At 31.6% G+C, this 16112-nt stretch overlaps 1 protein-coding gene across 3 annotated transcripts in view; it reads right to left on the bottom strand.

Moving 5' to 3' along the window:
• The window catches only part of LOC107448217 (BAI1-associated protein 3), a 55597-nt gene that overhangs the window by 22071 nt on the left and 17414 nt on the right, over positions 1 to 16112 (bottom strand). For 2 of the 3 annotated variants that reach the window (XM_043042612.2, XM_071179770.1), the window contains exons 7-15: positions 14591 to 14659; positions 13217 to 13274; positions 11707 to 11895; positions 9182 to 9291; positions 7180 to 7428; positions 5246 to 5309; positions 3137 to 3193; positions 2634 to 2731; positions 2154 to 2205 (exon numbers count right to left, since the gene is read on the bottom strand). In XM_043042612.2, coding sequence (XP_042898546.2) covers positions 2154 to 2205; positions 2634 to 2731; positions 3137 to 3193; positions 5246 to 5309; positions 7180 to 7428; positions 9182 to 9291; positions 11707 to 11895; positions 13217 to 13274; positions 14591 to 14659 — 946 coding nt within the window. The remainder of the gene's footprint in view (positions 1 to 2153; positions 2206 to 2633; positions 2732 to 3136; positions 3194 to 5245; positions 5310 to 7179; positions 7429 to 9181; positions 9292 to 11706; positions 11896 to 13216; positions 13275 to 14590; positions 14660 to 16112) is intronic. The other variant, XM_071179771.1, reaches the window with a different exon arrangement.

The raw sequence follows: 16112 nt of genomic DNA, 5'->3' as shown, positions 1-16112 counted from the left end.
TTCTTATTTCAGAAACAATTTTTTTCTTTTTTTAAATCAGCAGTGGGGACAAGTGAGGGAATGACATATTGGTATATTTTAATTACCTAAAATAAATAAAAAATAAAAATTGATAATTTTATTTTTATTCTTTTGTTAGCTTGCATTCTGAAGGACACTTTCCCTGAAAATTTTTTTTCGTAAGTTGTAAAACAAACATAAAATATACTGGGGACATGAAAATGACTGTTTTAGTGAGAATGACCCATATATATATATATGATATATTTTAAAGTATTTTTAATGGGCTTTGAGCTGGAGTAAAATTTATGACCACAGCTATAAAATAAGGAACCAACCGAATCATAAAATAATAATGTCCTTATTGCAATTATTTTTTTAAATTTTGAAGTTTCAGAATATCAATATGATCATCATAAAAGCATTATGTGGAATATCAGCATGAAAATAACGAATGATTATTAAATTGGTTTCGACACACATTTATTTTGCATGATCGCTTACATTTATTTCGAAGATTGTTTGTCAATTTTCCTAGACATGGCATTCATATAACCAGTTACATTGGACTTAATAGTCTATGGGGGAATGCATTGAAACGAAAATTAAAAATTGCGTTGCTTCTAATGACACTTGGACAAGCAAAGTTCGTCAGTCATTGTTTTTTTGCAAATTAAATCAGGAAGGTGCGCCTTTTGTTTGACAAGAGAGCACCGCAAGAGTGAAAGTACGTCTTAGCTGAGAACTCCACAGAAGGGCAGCATAACTCATTTGGGAGGCCTCTTTTTCAATTTCGACATAGATCTGAAAAGATATTTTTACAGATCCCTGTACTGTTTAGTGACTGATAACAGAACTTTCAATTATACAGATTTTACGCGATCGTATATTGCATATATTGGGTCTAACGGAGCACAGAACAACTAGGTCAAGCAAATTATCTTTCACCTACAGACGTAATTTCAAATTTAAAGTTTAGTGAAAAGTGGATTCAGAAAAACGTAGAAGTTTTAAACACTGAAAAATTTTTTTTCTTCAAAATATCAAAATGCAAACAAATTATGGCATGATTACTCAGAATTACGCAGTTCGGAAGTAATCTAAGAAAAATTTGCTTGCATATTCATATTTTGAAAAACCTTTTTTCAGCATTTGAAATCACATGGTTCACACGAACTCACTTCTTTCCAAAATTCCACAGATTTTATGAGTGTGGGGCTAGACTATCGACAACGTCAACCGTCATCTATCTAAAGATACCTCCAGATAAAATCGAGTTAACATGTCTTATATACTAGTAAACGGGAATTGAATAGCTGTATGGTGGTAGACTTCCCCACCAGAATTTTATCTGTGCTCGAATTCGAGGAATTAATGGATACCACTAGTGGATTCTTTGACATTTTTGCGAGAGGCTGGGAAAGCTGTATTAAGATCACAGGGCTTTGAGTGCTAATCGTGAGAGCTGTATTAAGATCATGGTTGTAGGAGTAGACGCTCCTGGGTCGTAATTGTAATCGAGTATATTCAGACCCTCGTTATGTGTGATCGAAACTGAGTGGCAACAGCGTGAGGAGGACGAAGTCGCAGTCACAAATAGCAAGTCAAGTGTTCACTGTGTTCCGTCCTTCAAAGTAGGCGTGTTCATATGGAAGTATGCGTTTCTGTTAAGGTGTTCAGATCACGTCCGTAAGTCACCATTGGTTTAAAGGTATCTCCAAATAGAATCGGGTTAACATGTCTTATATACTAGTGAATTGGAATTGAATAATTGTAATGGTAGCTATGCAACATGAGTACCAGCATTGCATGTACTTAGTGAATCTGAGCGGTGTCAAGGATCGAACCCCCACCCCTCCGGATCAGGATCTGGTTCTTTAACTACTAGGCTACTGTTGCCCAATTCACCTTTTTAATTGTTATATGCACTATATACATCATTCCTTTGCTTTCTTTAACTTTCCAAAATAGATTTTTTGATAGAAAAAAGTAATGCGCCTGTTTTTTATGCAGTCAGAATATTAACATACTCTTCAACAACATACTAAACTTCTTGGGAATAAAATTTCTCTGAAAGAATTCTCAAAAACAAGAAATATATAAATAATAAAATTTTCTAGTTCCGTACAACTAAGTATAATAAAAACACTTACCACCTGGTCCAGAACTTTGAGAGAAATTACGCTGTAATTGACTTCCCAAGCCCTAAAAAGGTAAATTTTTCGTAGTTTAATACAAGCTTTATAAAGTATAGATAGATTTTGAGAGTCTTTATATTTGTATTGCATTTTATAATCACACAATGAAATCGAATGCATCCTAGAATTTCTGGTAAAGTTATCTTAAAAACATAATTTAATTTCTCAATTCTATTTAAAATGCTAAAATTTAAAAAAAAATAATTTTAACATTTCAGCCCTGGCATTTTCCAAACTTTTAATTGCAAGCATTCCTGCTTTAAAAAAAAACTGTTTTTTTCTATGTGATTCAATGAGAGAGTTGTACTTAGTTGGGAAATTTCCGAACAATTTTACCCAGTGGCTCAAGCTCAAGGCTTAGAGGGTTAATTAGAAAGAAGAAGAAAAAAAAAGAGACAAAAAAGAAGTACGCCAGTGAGAAGAAAAAAATACAACCTCTTGAAAATATCGTCCAGAAGTATTTGGTTTCTCAAGAAAATTTTTACAATTTCCGATAGGCAAGTAGAAACTTTTCCAACATCTTGATCGTCCTCCTGAAGAAAATGAAAAATCATCACTAAAAGCCAGAATGAAGATCACTTTTTTGCCCACGAGTACTTTTTTTTCTTTCCTACTTTCAACTTTTATAACAAATGCAGATCAGTGCTACTTCCTTTGCTTAAAAAATAATTAATAAGCAAAGGAAAAAAAACTTACAACGTAGGTGCGTACAAAATTCACAAGTATTGTATTTATTCAAAAGTTGTAAGCTAAAAAGTACCCTAAGTTACGAGAGGACAAAAACAACAAAATTAAGGTTTATGCCTCTAATAGGAGATATCAGAAAGAACTTTTTACTACTCGAATAATTCATTATTGAAGTATCAACATCAACATTTGATTAATAAAGTAATATTCATAAAAATATGTATAAATATTTACAATAACTAAATGTATACCTCGAGACCAAATCTATTTTCATTAATTACTGCGAAATACCAAGTGTAAGCTTCTTGCTAGAAAAAGAAATATGAAGAATGTTACAATAGTTCATAGCACAATAAGAAACATATCTGTTACGAATTTCTGCCTGACCAACAGAGGGCGTTGTAATCACTCACAATAATTTTGTATCATTTATGTGACCAGGGCTAAAGAAAAGAGATATTCTCTCTTTTCTTTATAGGCTTATCGGAAAGCCCTAAGATATATTAAATTCAATGATATCAATAAATTCAATGATTTCAATTATATTAAATTTGCTTGTTTGAAAACATGGCCTCTTTATTCGATACACCCATTCACAACTGAATCATTCTGTAACAATATCTGAAGAAAAATCATAAGTTGCAGTATTTTTTTTTTTTACAAATATTTTAGGGACACATTTTGTTAACACTGAGAAACAAATTTTTTGTTACATTTTACAAATACTTGATCTTGTCTTATTCGGGTGTGAGGATTTTAAATCTGGAATTAGTTTTGCTCCTAAAGCTAGATTCTTTTTTTGAAATGACATATTTTATCTACTTTTAGTTGAATTTAAAAACGTTGTATTTTACAAGGGATCGCGTAAATGTTGCCGCAAACTTTTAGGGAAGTTAAAGCATATTATTATGATTAAAACTGGATGGCAACCTATGCCCAGACAAGTTGACGTGCTGGGAAATGTCGCTGTTATTTTGATCTGTTCAAATGCACACGAAGAAACAGCTCATGATAGGGAAGAGTCCCTAGCGGCGCATGATGACATTTCCGTGCATAGGTTCATAGGCAATTTTATTCCTAACAATGTGTCTTAACTCACCTATAAATTTGTCCAAACATTTAAGCGACTCCCGGTTATGCATAACACTTTTAGACTTGTACATTTCGAAAAAAAAATAGACTGAATTGTTATTTAAAAAATAAACCTGTTGCTTGGAGAGAGAAGCTTGCAGATTTGAAATCAGTATTACAAAAGTAGAAGATCTGTTAAACAGAACACAGAACACAAAATCAGAAAACAGAACACAATTTGTTCCGCAGTATAATCATTTTTCAGTTTTTACCTCAAACATTTTGTTAAAAATGGTAGCATATGAATCTAGAAACGAAAGATTTTTCTCGTGAAAGGATTCTGCATTTATCAATAGAAAAAAAAAGAAAAGAAAAAAAAGAAAGCGAATTGTAGAGGACGTTACACCAGAGGAAAAAAAAAATCTGGGGACAAATTCTCTTTCACCTACGTAAGTAATTTAAAATTAAAGTATAGAAAAAGTGAGTTAATCTAGAGTAAGTCAATAAAGAGTTTCAAATGCTTGAAAAAATTTCAAAATGTAAACAAATTATGGCACAATTACTTAGGATCATGCTGCGGGAAAGTAATCTGCAATAATTTGTTTGCACTTTGATATTTTGAGAGCATTTTTCCAACATTTGAAACTCTAGATTTACCTGTTATCACTTTGAAATACCGATATAGTTGTTGAAAGAGAATTTGCCATGTAGTTTCTCAAGTAGTATTTCGTCCTCTTAATTTACAATTTTATTTTATAACCGGTGTAATCAATCTTCAGCTATCAATGTTCAACCCTGTAGCCTTAATGATGAACCCAACAAAGAAGACAATGAACCTCCCGGATAAACATTGGAAAAAACTAGCCTCCGTCAAGGACTTTTTAATGGAACTAACCCACATTTTCGTTAGAGTGGGGGAAAAGAACGAAAACCTCCAACGATTAACCCAAGGATGGGATTCTAATCCGTGATCCGTCTACAATTGAGGATATTCTACGTCAGCACTGTGGTTGGTGCTATCCGGGAACAGAATTCGTACCAACCAGTCACCGCTGGGATTCGAACTGGGTTCACCTCATTGGGTACTCAAAGGTATTTACACATATATTACACATTATATCACATTTAAGAATGCGCTTGAAGCTTCCTTTGAATGAAATGAAGCTTCCTTCGAAGGTATTTTAATAGTACTTCGGGAAATTTCACTAATTATATGGTTTGGTACGATATGTTTAACCATAAACATAATAATATATAAAGGGCTTTTATAATTTTGCAAAAATACTTACAGCGACAATATCATAAGATTTGCGATAATTTTCATTTCCTTCGATTTCTGATGCATTTATGCACCTGCCATTAAAACAATTGATTATATAGATCAATATAAATAATGAAATTAGTTATGCATAAATTCAGTAATCCAGAATTATGTAGGCTCGAAGTAGCTATTTTGAAATAAAACATTTAATTTCAAAATTGTATTTCTTCGAATTGTAATTTCAGAATTGTGGTAGCAATCATTGTTTAGGAAGAAAATTATTCTAAACCGTAAAAATATGTTTTTCTTGTTATTAAAAAAAACAAACAATTCACTGCATTCAGATCTTCAACAAAAAATATGTTTGAGATGAGAAAACAATATATTGATGATGCTAGTTGTTTGACAATTAATTTACTTTCTGACACAAAAACGGCTTAAGATGTCTTGTTTTATTCAACAACAAAAGTTTATAATTTAAAAAAAAAAGAAATCGAAAAGTCTCTTTTGATAGAATTTCGTTGATTTGTCTATTACTTGTGCTTCTATACTGTTTATAGAGTGGCAATTCATGAGAACAAAATTAAAAAAAAAAAAAATTTCTCTCAAAACAATTATTCTTTTATTCATACTATGTCTTAACTGTGTTCAGTGTGAAGAAAAAAACTGGTCAAGCTGAATAACTTTTGATCTGATGATTGGATCTTAATATTCTAGATGTAATGACCCGAGGGAGTAATCTCAAATATGCTAATTGTGCAGACGATATTTCAAGCTACGAAATCAGCACAAAAGCGTACTTTCTCTGAATAAACATACCTTCTTTTTCAACGGATTTGGACTTCTAACCCAAAATATAAGGGGTAGTCGCAATCTGGGAAATATGGATATAGCTTGGTCAGGAGAGCGCGCCAAAGTTTAGACCCTTTAATGTTCATTTTACTTTTTGTGTACACACTAAGTCTCGAGAACTTTTTAAGCGAATTGAAAAATTTCTGCACACAATTTTCAAAATTCGTTTATCTAAAGATAATTCCATGCAAAAAGTAACTTTTAGTAAATAGTCAAAATTACTTTCTTTAATAATGTACGATGTAATGAATTGTAAGGTATAGAATCTTTTAAGGAATGTGAAAAATTAACACCAAGAAATTCTATAGTGACAATGTCAATGAATATTAATCTACATTAATATATTTAGCTATTTTATTGCATTCCTATGTTCGAAGTCATATTAAGAATATTAAATTTTTTAAGTTTCATACTTTTAACACTATTGATTAGCTAAAGTTGACCCTTTTCGTTTGCTGTCAAATCCCTAAGACCTTTTTTAAAACCAACAAAAATTCTATAGCTTAATAAAAAAATGTATTAAACATGTTTACAAACTAAAGTGTAAAATACAATATAGCAAAATAACTGTGATGATTCAAAGGTAAAAAAAAAAAAAAAAAAAAAAAAAAAAAAAAAAAAAAAAAAAAAAAANAGCGAATTGAAAAACTTCTGCACTCAATTTTAAAAATTCGCTTATCTAAAGATAATTCCATGCAAAAAGTAACTTTTAGTAAATATTCAAAATTACTTTCTTTAATAATGTACGATGTAATGAATTGTAAGGTATAGAATCTTTTAAGGAATGTGAAAAATTAACACCGAGAAATTCTATAGTGGCAATGTCAATGAATGTTAATCTACATTAATATATTTAGCTATTTTATTGCATTCCTATGTTCGAAGTCATATTAAAAATATTGAATTTTTTAAGTTTAATATTTTTAACACTATAGATTAGCTAAAGTTGACCCTTTTCGTTTGCTGACAAATCCTTAAGACCTTTTTTAAAACCAACAAAAATTCTATAGCTTAATAAAAAAATGCATTAAACATGTTTACAAACTAAAGTGTAAAAATACAATATAGCAAAATTACTGTGATGATTCACGGGTAAAAAAAAAAAATTACTTGAGTAGGAAATATAACTCATCAGCATTGTCTTTGTTTTCAACATTAAATTTCTCGTGTAGATGCTTTAAGGTTTTAAAAATGTATTCCGTAAATCTCTCAATGCTGTGTATTAACGCTGCTTCCATGTAATCTGCTGCAGGATCAGCTGCTATATCGAAAATTAACCCTTCTAAGAGAACATGTAAAAAATAAAAACTCATACGTTCTTCGCCTTTCATTTTCAAAGTAGCAGCCAAGAGCCATGAGCTAAATATAAAAATAATTGCATTATTTAGATAATCAAAAGTTATACCTTATATGTTTTAACGAATATATTTACTTTCTGTTATACCTTAAAAGATGAAACCTCCACCATTTTTCATCTTTCTAGAAAGATGCATCAATATATGCATCTTTCTAGACGCAGTAGGCAGTTAATATATGCGTATGTCATACCAGATCCCTACCATATTCTTAAATGGAATCTCGTCCTTTACCTCATCGTTGGATCTAAATCGCCTTCCTAACAAATATTCCATAAACTAAAGACTCAGGTGGTAGTCATTAGGTTTCATGTGCGTATTATAGAGTGGGTACATGATGATGTTTTATTGAAGCCATTGTAAGAAATTAAAGGTTAAATGAACTATATATTGAGATATGTGGTTTAATGCTGTGTCAGGAAAAGAGCGGAAAGCTGGTATGGGTATACAAAAACTGGCACACCATCTACAAAAAAAGAATCATCAACCAAAAGGGTGCCATTGGTTATGTAGGAAAATTAAAAAGAAACTGCTCAACCTATAAAATGTGTTCTTTTAAAAATAGTAAATGGATTTTGTATTTCGATCATAATAATAAAATAAAAGGAAAATCAATTTCAGAATTGCCCCCGTAGAATGCAGAACCTTAAAAATATTTGGAAAATATGAGACTTGCCTCAAAAATATGAGACTCTAAAGTTTTTCACATGATCTCTACTTTAATGAATTGAAAGAACTCACCAACGTAACATTTTTGATTTAAAAAAAATTTTAAATCTCAGTGCCTTAAATTTCGCCCACGTGAAACATGTTTTTTTTTTGCAATGTTCAAAGTCATTGCAAAAATATAAGATAAACTTTTTAATGCCCTCGTTATTACTAGGTTAGTTCCCGCTAGAGATGAGCTCGAGCTCTTTTGTGGAGGTCCGGTCCCGAGATACATAGGATATACGTCACTCCGAGTTATTGAGGTCTCGTCACTTGGCCTTTGTAAGAAAAAATTTGTAAATTAAAACCTTTTCTATCGCTAACCTGTGAACGAGAAAAAGAGAAGAGAACAACTAAGCCAACTGAAACTCCAAGATGACTAAAACAAGAATTAAAAAAGAAAATCAAAATCTTAAGCTAAATAAAAGTCATTTGACAAGTAACGCTAGTCTCATAAAGCAAAAGCATTGAACAGAAATAGCAGATCGCTGTAAATTTTCATACTCTACAACCGAACCAATCGTTTGCTCAAGAGTAGTAAAAAAGTTCATGATAATTTTATTATGAATCTGAGCCCGTCTGAGTCCGAAAGTAAGTTTTCAGTAAACTTTCTTTCTAGCGCATCGTGCTCGGTCTCAGGCCTTCGGGCTGAGCCTGATAAAAATGCAAGTTTAAATGGATTTGAATCGCTACTAGAAGAACTAATCTCGATATTATAGTTGAAATAAATTCTTTGCCAATTAATCTATCGATCACATTCCGATTAACTAGAGTGCTATTTAGTTCCCGTGTCAAAAAGAAAGAAAAAAAAATGCTCAATGTCGAAAGCAATTAAGGAAAAGTTGTAGTTCGGGCCCAGTACGAATACCTGAAGATTGCACATGCAAGGTGAACTTCAGCCATTATGTTAAATTTACTGAGGTCCAGAGATTGTCCAAAGAGAAATATTTAAACACTGTTGTCTAAATAAATGAGAAATTGTTGAGTTTTCAACACTGATTAACACTGATTGGTACATTGTTTTCTTGAAGCAAGATGTATCAACTCACCATATGCATTGTTCAGTTGGTCCGATGCCGTGTTGCAAAGCAAGTTGTTGAATTAATGTCAATGCCGGATTAGGAAGAATTTCTAACCAGTTTCTCCAAAGTATAGTATGCTGGATATTAATAAATGATTAGAGTATATTCCAAAGCAAATAAACAAATAAATAAAAATAAATGCCTTAAATTAGAATTTTTTTTTTTAAATTTAGATGTTTAATATGAAAACTTTTTTTTTTGTCAAACAGAAAATAGAAAAGCCGCAAAATGCCAACTTTGCTTAAGCTTCAAATTTTTTTTCGTGACCTACAAATAAGATACAATTTTAAAAATCATTCTCGTTACAAGAGAGAATTGTGAAATTTACTTAGACGTTTTTAGAAAAGGAAATATTTTGATAAAACTTAGTGTTTTAAAAAACTTGTTCATTTAACACGAATTGTAGCCATTTTGTTTAAGTAACCAATGTAAAGAGGAATTTTGGACCAGTGTATGAAACGAAGATATTTCTGCGTAAAAAGTTGGGTCAAAATGGCTCCATTCACCGGACATTTTAGAACACACCCTATTTAAATGGTTATTAAACCATGGAATTAATGAAGTACTCATTTACTAAAAGCATATGTAGGTCAATTAATAATCTGAAAAACATATAACTAATATTTCTGTTTTACTGGAAAAAAAAATTCTGAAAATTAAGTAAAATCGGGCAAAAAAAGCTTTGTCGTCCAAATATGCAGTGGTTTAACGCAGATGATCTTTACTTTAGAAATTTATTCCTTGGATCTCTTTTTCTTTGTTTATTCTATTTTGTTTTAGTTGTGTAACGTTACAAACGGAAAAATGTAAGAGTGAAAAATATTGCAGAAATGATATTAGAAAAAATTAGCATAAAACAAGAAAAAAATTCTTTTTCATTTATTCATAGGGAGTAAAATCCCCCAATTGAAATTACTACTAATAATTAATATTTTAATGGGCAGTGTAAAAGAAAAATTGAATTTAAATAAAAAGAAACATAAAAATTGAATTTTTTTTTAAATATAATAAATATATCTATAACTTTCTTAAAAAATGGTTTTAGAGTTTGTAAGATGAAAACCTAAAGCGAAGTTTGCCTGATTTAAAAAGAGTGCTTACATAAGGGTTAGATAACAAAGTAAAAAAATAGATAAAATTAAAAAAAAAAATAATTAAAAATTTTAAAAAAATGTTAACACCCTTTCTATCAAAATTTTTGAACTCTATTAGAACTGGCAGAAATGAATCCTGTTGCATTTAAATTATGGCTATTTTAATTTAAATACAACAGAAAATATTGTTATAATTATAGTTTTATTAAAACCTCATCAAGGTTTTTTTTATTGCTGACACTGTTTAAAAGCAGTCATGCAACATCTGTTTTAAATCGTATTTGCAAACAAAACTTTTTTAATTGCTTGTAATTTACCAGCTCGCATGAGAGCATTTAAAGTGAACTTAAAATTGAATTAAAATAAGATGCGTCCAAAATAAAACAATACGATGTGATATGATTTTTAGTGGCAGAAGATGATTGCACCGTTTCTTTACTCAGACGCAGAGCCGGATTATACCTTTCGTAGGCCCTAGGTATAGCCGTTTTCGGGCCATCCCCTCCTCCCCCACTCCTCCCCTCTTTTCAAAATATATACTAAAATTTTCCTGCATATTTTTTTAAACATTTTTATTAATATGGATTTTAATTTACAAATTTGTTTATCGAACTTTATCTGCAATACCGACATACTGCCGATATTGCAGTTGATATCAATAATACCATTATGATTAGTTCTATCGATAACTAGTAATATATTAGATCTTAAGATTCTGCAAAATAATTTATTGCCGAAAAATATTATATTTTTATTTGTATCTTCATAATTTTGTACAAAATACACTTGTTGTTTTTAAAACTAAATTATTTTTGTCAACATATTTTTTTTCTCCCAAGTTTTTCGTAGGCCCCTGAATTTCGTAGGCCCTAGGCACGTGCCTAGTGTGCCTACAGGTTAATCCGGCCCTGCTCAGACGAGATGCTACACAGGTGTGAATCGTAATTCTTAGATTACCACTAATCGTTTAATCGATAGCAGCAACAGATTCCCAAGAAATCACAGTGTTTGCTTACCCTGGGTCTTGGCACGTCTGATAATGATGTACACCATTCACGAGAGCTTGTTCACAGCCATTAAGCATTGTTTTCAATCTTCAATAAACAGCTTTACTGTTCTATTATAAATGTCCGCATTGCCTTTACCCTCTACCACTTAAAATCATACAACTCCACCTATTTCTTTTTTGGACGCATCCATCCTAGCATGACTTTACATTCACGTTAAATGCTCTCCAGCAAACTATTAATCAACTACGCAATCTGTGGTACACTTCCCTTAAATTATAACTTTGAGTATTGGCGCTGCTAAAGTTACTGACGCTATCACGCGTGTTTACTTCTTAGTTGATATAGTAGATTTAAAGTATTTAACAAGCAACGAGAAAAAAAATTTTACTTCTAGGAATTCCAGATTCTTTTCATAAGCCATTTTCATCAGCTGCATATACATTTGGATATGATATATATGATCATCATCTTTTCTTGCACATAATTGAATGTACATTTTCACTTGACCTCGAGTGTAAACTCTCCGAGGACCTTTCCTCAAAGGCCAAAGAACGTCTTGACCAAGGCAAGGTAAATCCTGAAATTTTTTAAAAATACTTTAAAGCAAAAATAGATGAATAATTTAACATAATAGAATAATTCGCTTAGGGGAACCGTAGAAAATCGTCACACACAGATGACACTTAATTAAATTTGGTAATATGTACTACTGGTACTATAGTAATTGGTGCAGTTTCAATAAGAATTCTTCAACGGGTTTTCGGTAGTTTCAGAAAATATTTTTCCAGTGGTGGCAAAGATAGTACATTAATATTTTTTTATAAATTAGAGTTAAAAGAGCTTTTTCCACTACTACTTGTAAGTATTTTAAACAATAAATATAGGTATAAAATAGAGAAATTGTCACGCTCCAAAGTCCTTATAAGGGTCTTCTAAGAATTCTATTTGTTTTTAAAATGTCGTCTTTAGTTTTCTTAAACTCATAATTGTAATTCTCACGCAACTCAAATGCTGAAGGGTTATGATATAAGCACAATATACTAAAATCGATATAAAGTATTCTACTGATATATTTGGTGATTATTAAAATTGTACCAATACTAAGCAGTTTTTACATCGATACTATTGCAAAAAATGTCTTGCGTTTCTTTAAAAGGGATATTGAGCCTGTGAAAATTACTTGATAGTGGTAACTTTTGACTATCACGAGTTCGCCGCGAATAATATCACCACGCCGAGTGATGCTAAATACAGTTCATTTCTATTCTGATAGTATGAACTACAAAACCCTTGTTTTGCTTAATATAATAACGTAAAGCCACCGGAAAGGGAAACAAATAATAATAAATTAATAAAAATGAAATTATTATAACTTTATTCATTGAAAAGCTTAGTGGAAGGGTAAGAGGTTATAATCAGACTAAGAAGTAAAATAGCGGTATCCAAACTGTTTTATTGCTGATTTATTAGAAGTCAAGATTAATTATACTTTGTCTTATTTTATTTACCACTGCTTAATCTGAAAATAAAGATCATGCAAGCATACAAAAAACTAATGTGGATTAGTTGTGTTAAGATAGAAAGGAAAACAAAAACAATTTTTTTTAGATAAAACATACCTTATTAATGCAACCACTTAATGTTGCTTTCACGGATGCAATAAATACCCCTAAAAATGTCCCTTACTTGGTTCTTCCAATAAACTTTTCAATTGTGTCGGTATATGCCTTTCAGGTTAATGTATGATTTCGTAGTGTTATTCAGTGCTGATTAATTGATTTTTTTTAATTCAGCCCGTACGAAGAACGGGTATTTAGCTAGTAATATGTAAAAGTAAACAAACAATCTTATTAAATGTTAAAAAAAATACCGATAAAATATTTATATTATTTACTTACATGAACCGGTTTTATAATGTCTCCAACCAGATAATCAGATTCTGCATAGATATCTCTCCTGTTTTGAAATATTGGAATTTCACTTATCCCATTAAAGATATATGAATATGATTTAAAGCATTTTATATTTTTAATAAAAGTAATTTTTTTTTGTTCATGTTAAACCAGTATGAATTATTTCATTTATTTAAGCCTCATATAGTCGCTTTTTTACAAGCCCGCTAACTGGTGTGAAAACTTTTATAAATATTGGTCTTTGATCTGAAATATTAGAGAGGCGTCTAAGCAGACGTCACTTCTCTAATATGTCCACTGTTAATCAGTTAGATATCAACCAATTGGAATACGTTTCTATTAGGATGGGAACACGTCTCGTCCAATAGAAGAGTGCCAACAGCTAGTTGCCATTCACAACCACAAGATTACGACATTTGATTGAATTATTCCACTCAAAGATGCAGTTCAGCCTCTGGCTTGGGCATCTCTATTTCAAGAACTTTGGGATCGAGTGAATTAGATCTCAAGTCAATTATGTGATCCTTAAGCAGGCTTTGATTTTACGTTTAAAGTAAATCTTTGATCCTTTTGTTTTTCTAGTATATGTTACTTATTAATTAATAATGAGATATGTTAATTACTTAATTGCTTTTATTTTTAAAATATTAAATTACTTGCGCTATTACATTTAATATCAGTCTTAGTTGAACATGCACATAGTGTATCTACCACTACAAAAGTATAATTCCAATTCACTAGTACATAAGACATGTTAACTCGATCCTATGGTGGGGCGCCTTTTTATAATGAGGGTTGACATGGTCGATTACTACTCTCGTCACATTGGTGACCCGAACGTGATGTGAACGCAACTACCTTGGCAGAAACGCTCACTACGATTTGAACACGCCTACTTCGATGAATGGTCCACATTGATCAGTTGACTAGCTACTTGTGACTACGACATTGTCCTCCTCACGTTGTTGCTTATCAGTCTCGATCACGAACAACATACACACTCGACTGGTAAAAGTCAACATAGGCCACGACCGTGAACTTAATACAGCTCTCATGACCAGCACTCAAAAAGTACGGTGACCTTAATACAGCTCTCCCGGCTTCTCACAAAACATCAATCAATCTAGTAGTATCGGTTCATCGAATTCTATCACAGATATAATTCTAGTGGGGGAGTACTGTAGTGGATCTACCACTACAAAAATATAATTCCCATTCACCAGTATATAAGACATGTTAACTCGATTCTATGGTGGGATACCTTTTCATAAATGAGGGTTGGCATGGTCGATAACTACTCTCCCCACAATGCAGAAAAAAAATAAAACTAAGTAAGAATTAATAATTTACGAAACTTACGTTTTTGTAACATCGGAAAGACTTACAATACCAGTATTCTTTTGTTTAGAGCCACCAGGGCGAACTGACCTGAAATTGTAACTTTAACGTTAGACGTTGAAATGTAAAATATAGAAATATTTGCTAAATAAATATGTATGGGTTGAGAGCGGGAAACTTGCTATTGAAATTTCGACCATATTCTGACTAGCTAGTGCTCCGAAATAGTTGCTGGAACAGTATGCCTGATGAAAATGTAAGTTTAAATGGCTTTGAATCGCTAATAGAAGAATTAATAACGATATTATCGTTGAAAGAAATTCTTCTCCAATTAATATATCGATCACATTCCGATTAGCTAGAGTGCTAGAATCTCAACTGGAGCTTTATGTCGATTGAAAAGGGGTGCACGTATTAAGGTATAAGCGGGGCGGAAACGCTATGGATGGTTGACCGTGTATAGCTAAGCGCAGATGGCCCCGGCGGGTTAAAGCTCGTCGTAAAACATCCGGGTTACTACTTCCGGTTGATTTTTACGTCCAATCTGGAAAAAAACGAAGCCATCCAATATTATTATACTTGTGGTGCATCCAGTGTAACGCGTTCTTTTAATCTAACCAACAAAAGACTCCGCAAGCTTGCTTTAATGCTTTCCAAAAAATACGAAATGGCGCTATTTTGCGCAAATATAGCCAAATAAGAGATAACACTCAAAACATATCAAACCTTGCATTTTATTTAGGCTGTGATATAATTAAATTCTTAAATTTGTTTTAGGCCCAAAACCTGTAAGAATTTATAAATTACAGAAAGCTCTTATGACTAGTAAGTAAAACTATGCCTAAATTTAAACACAAATCACAATAATAAAACTTACTAGAATGTTAAGCGTGTTCACACATAGCATCGTAAGCATAACATAAGCGGAAGGATACACCATAAATTTTCAAAAATTGTTCCTCTACTAGGAAGTTTGTTTGAACAGTTTGGAGGCATATTCTTTTAATATTTAGAGTGGATTAACAACATTTTACTAAAATCTAACGCAACTTGCTTAGGTATAGAGGGTAGTGTAGTTGGATGATTAAAATTGATGCATAAGAATTAAGAAAGAAGTCTGATATCAATGCCTGATTTAACGTTCTCGTCAGCAATCAATTGTTTGTAGATATCTTTTTGACGGAATGTATTAAAAAGTACCGTTTTGAGGAAGATGAGCACAAGGTATTCAGATCATAATCAGGCAGTGCCAGTTTCACCCAAAGAAGTTCTTATAAAACAAGCATTTCAAAGTCTTATTTTTCTCGAAGCACATAATTTTAAAACTTCCGAATGTACTCAATTATTGTTTTATGTATCCAGTTTTAAATCTTCCAAATTTTATGGAATGATTGGTTATTGTATAATATCAAAATATAAAATTTCTGTAAAGATGAAATCTAATTACTTTATTTTCGACGCTTTTGAATACACTTATATTTAAATAACAGCAAGGAAATGCCAAACCCGTAATACAAGGAGGTAGTTTAAGTTACCCTGTTTA

Source organism: Parasteatoda tepidariorum, chromosome 4 (assembly GCF_043381705.1).
Source record: "Parasteatoda tepidariorum isolate YZ-2023 chromosome 4, CAS_Ptep_4.0, whole genome shotgun sequence".
Lineage (NCBI taxonomy): Eukaryota > Metazoa > Arthropoda > Arachnida > Araneae > Theridiidae > Parasteatoda > Parasteatoda tepidariorum.
The sequence above is the reverse complement of the archived record's forward strand: the minus strand, read 5'-3'. Positions and strand labels throughout refer to the sequence as shown.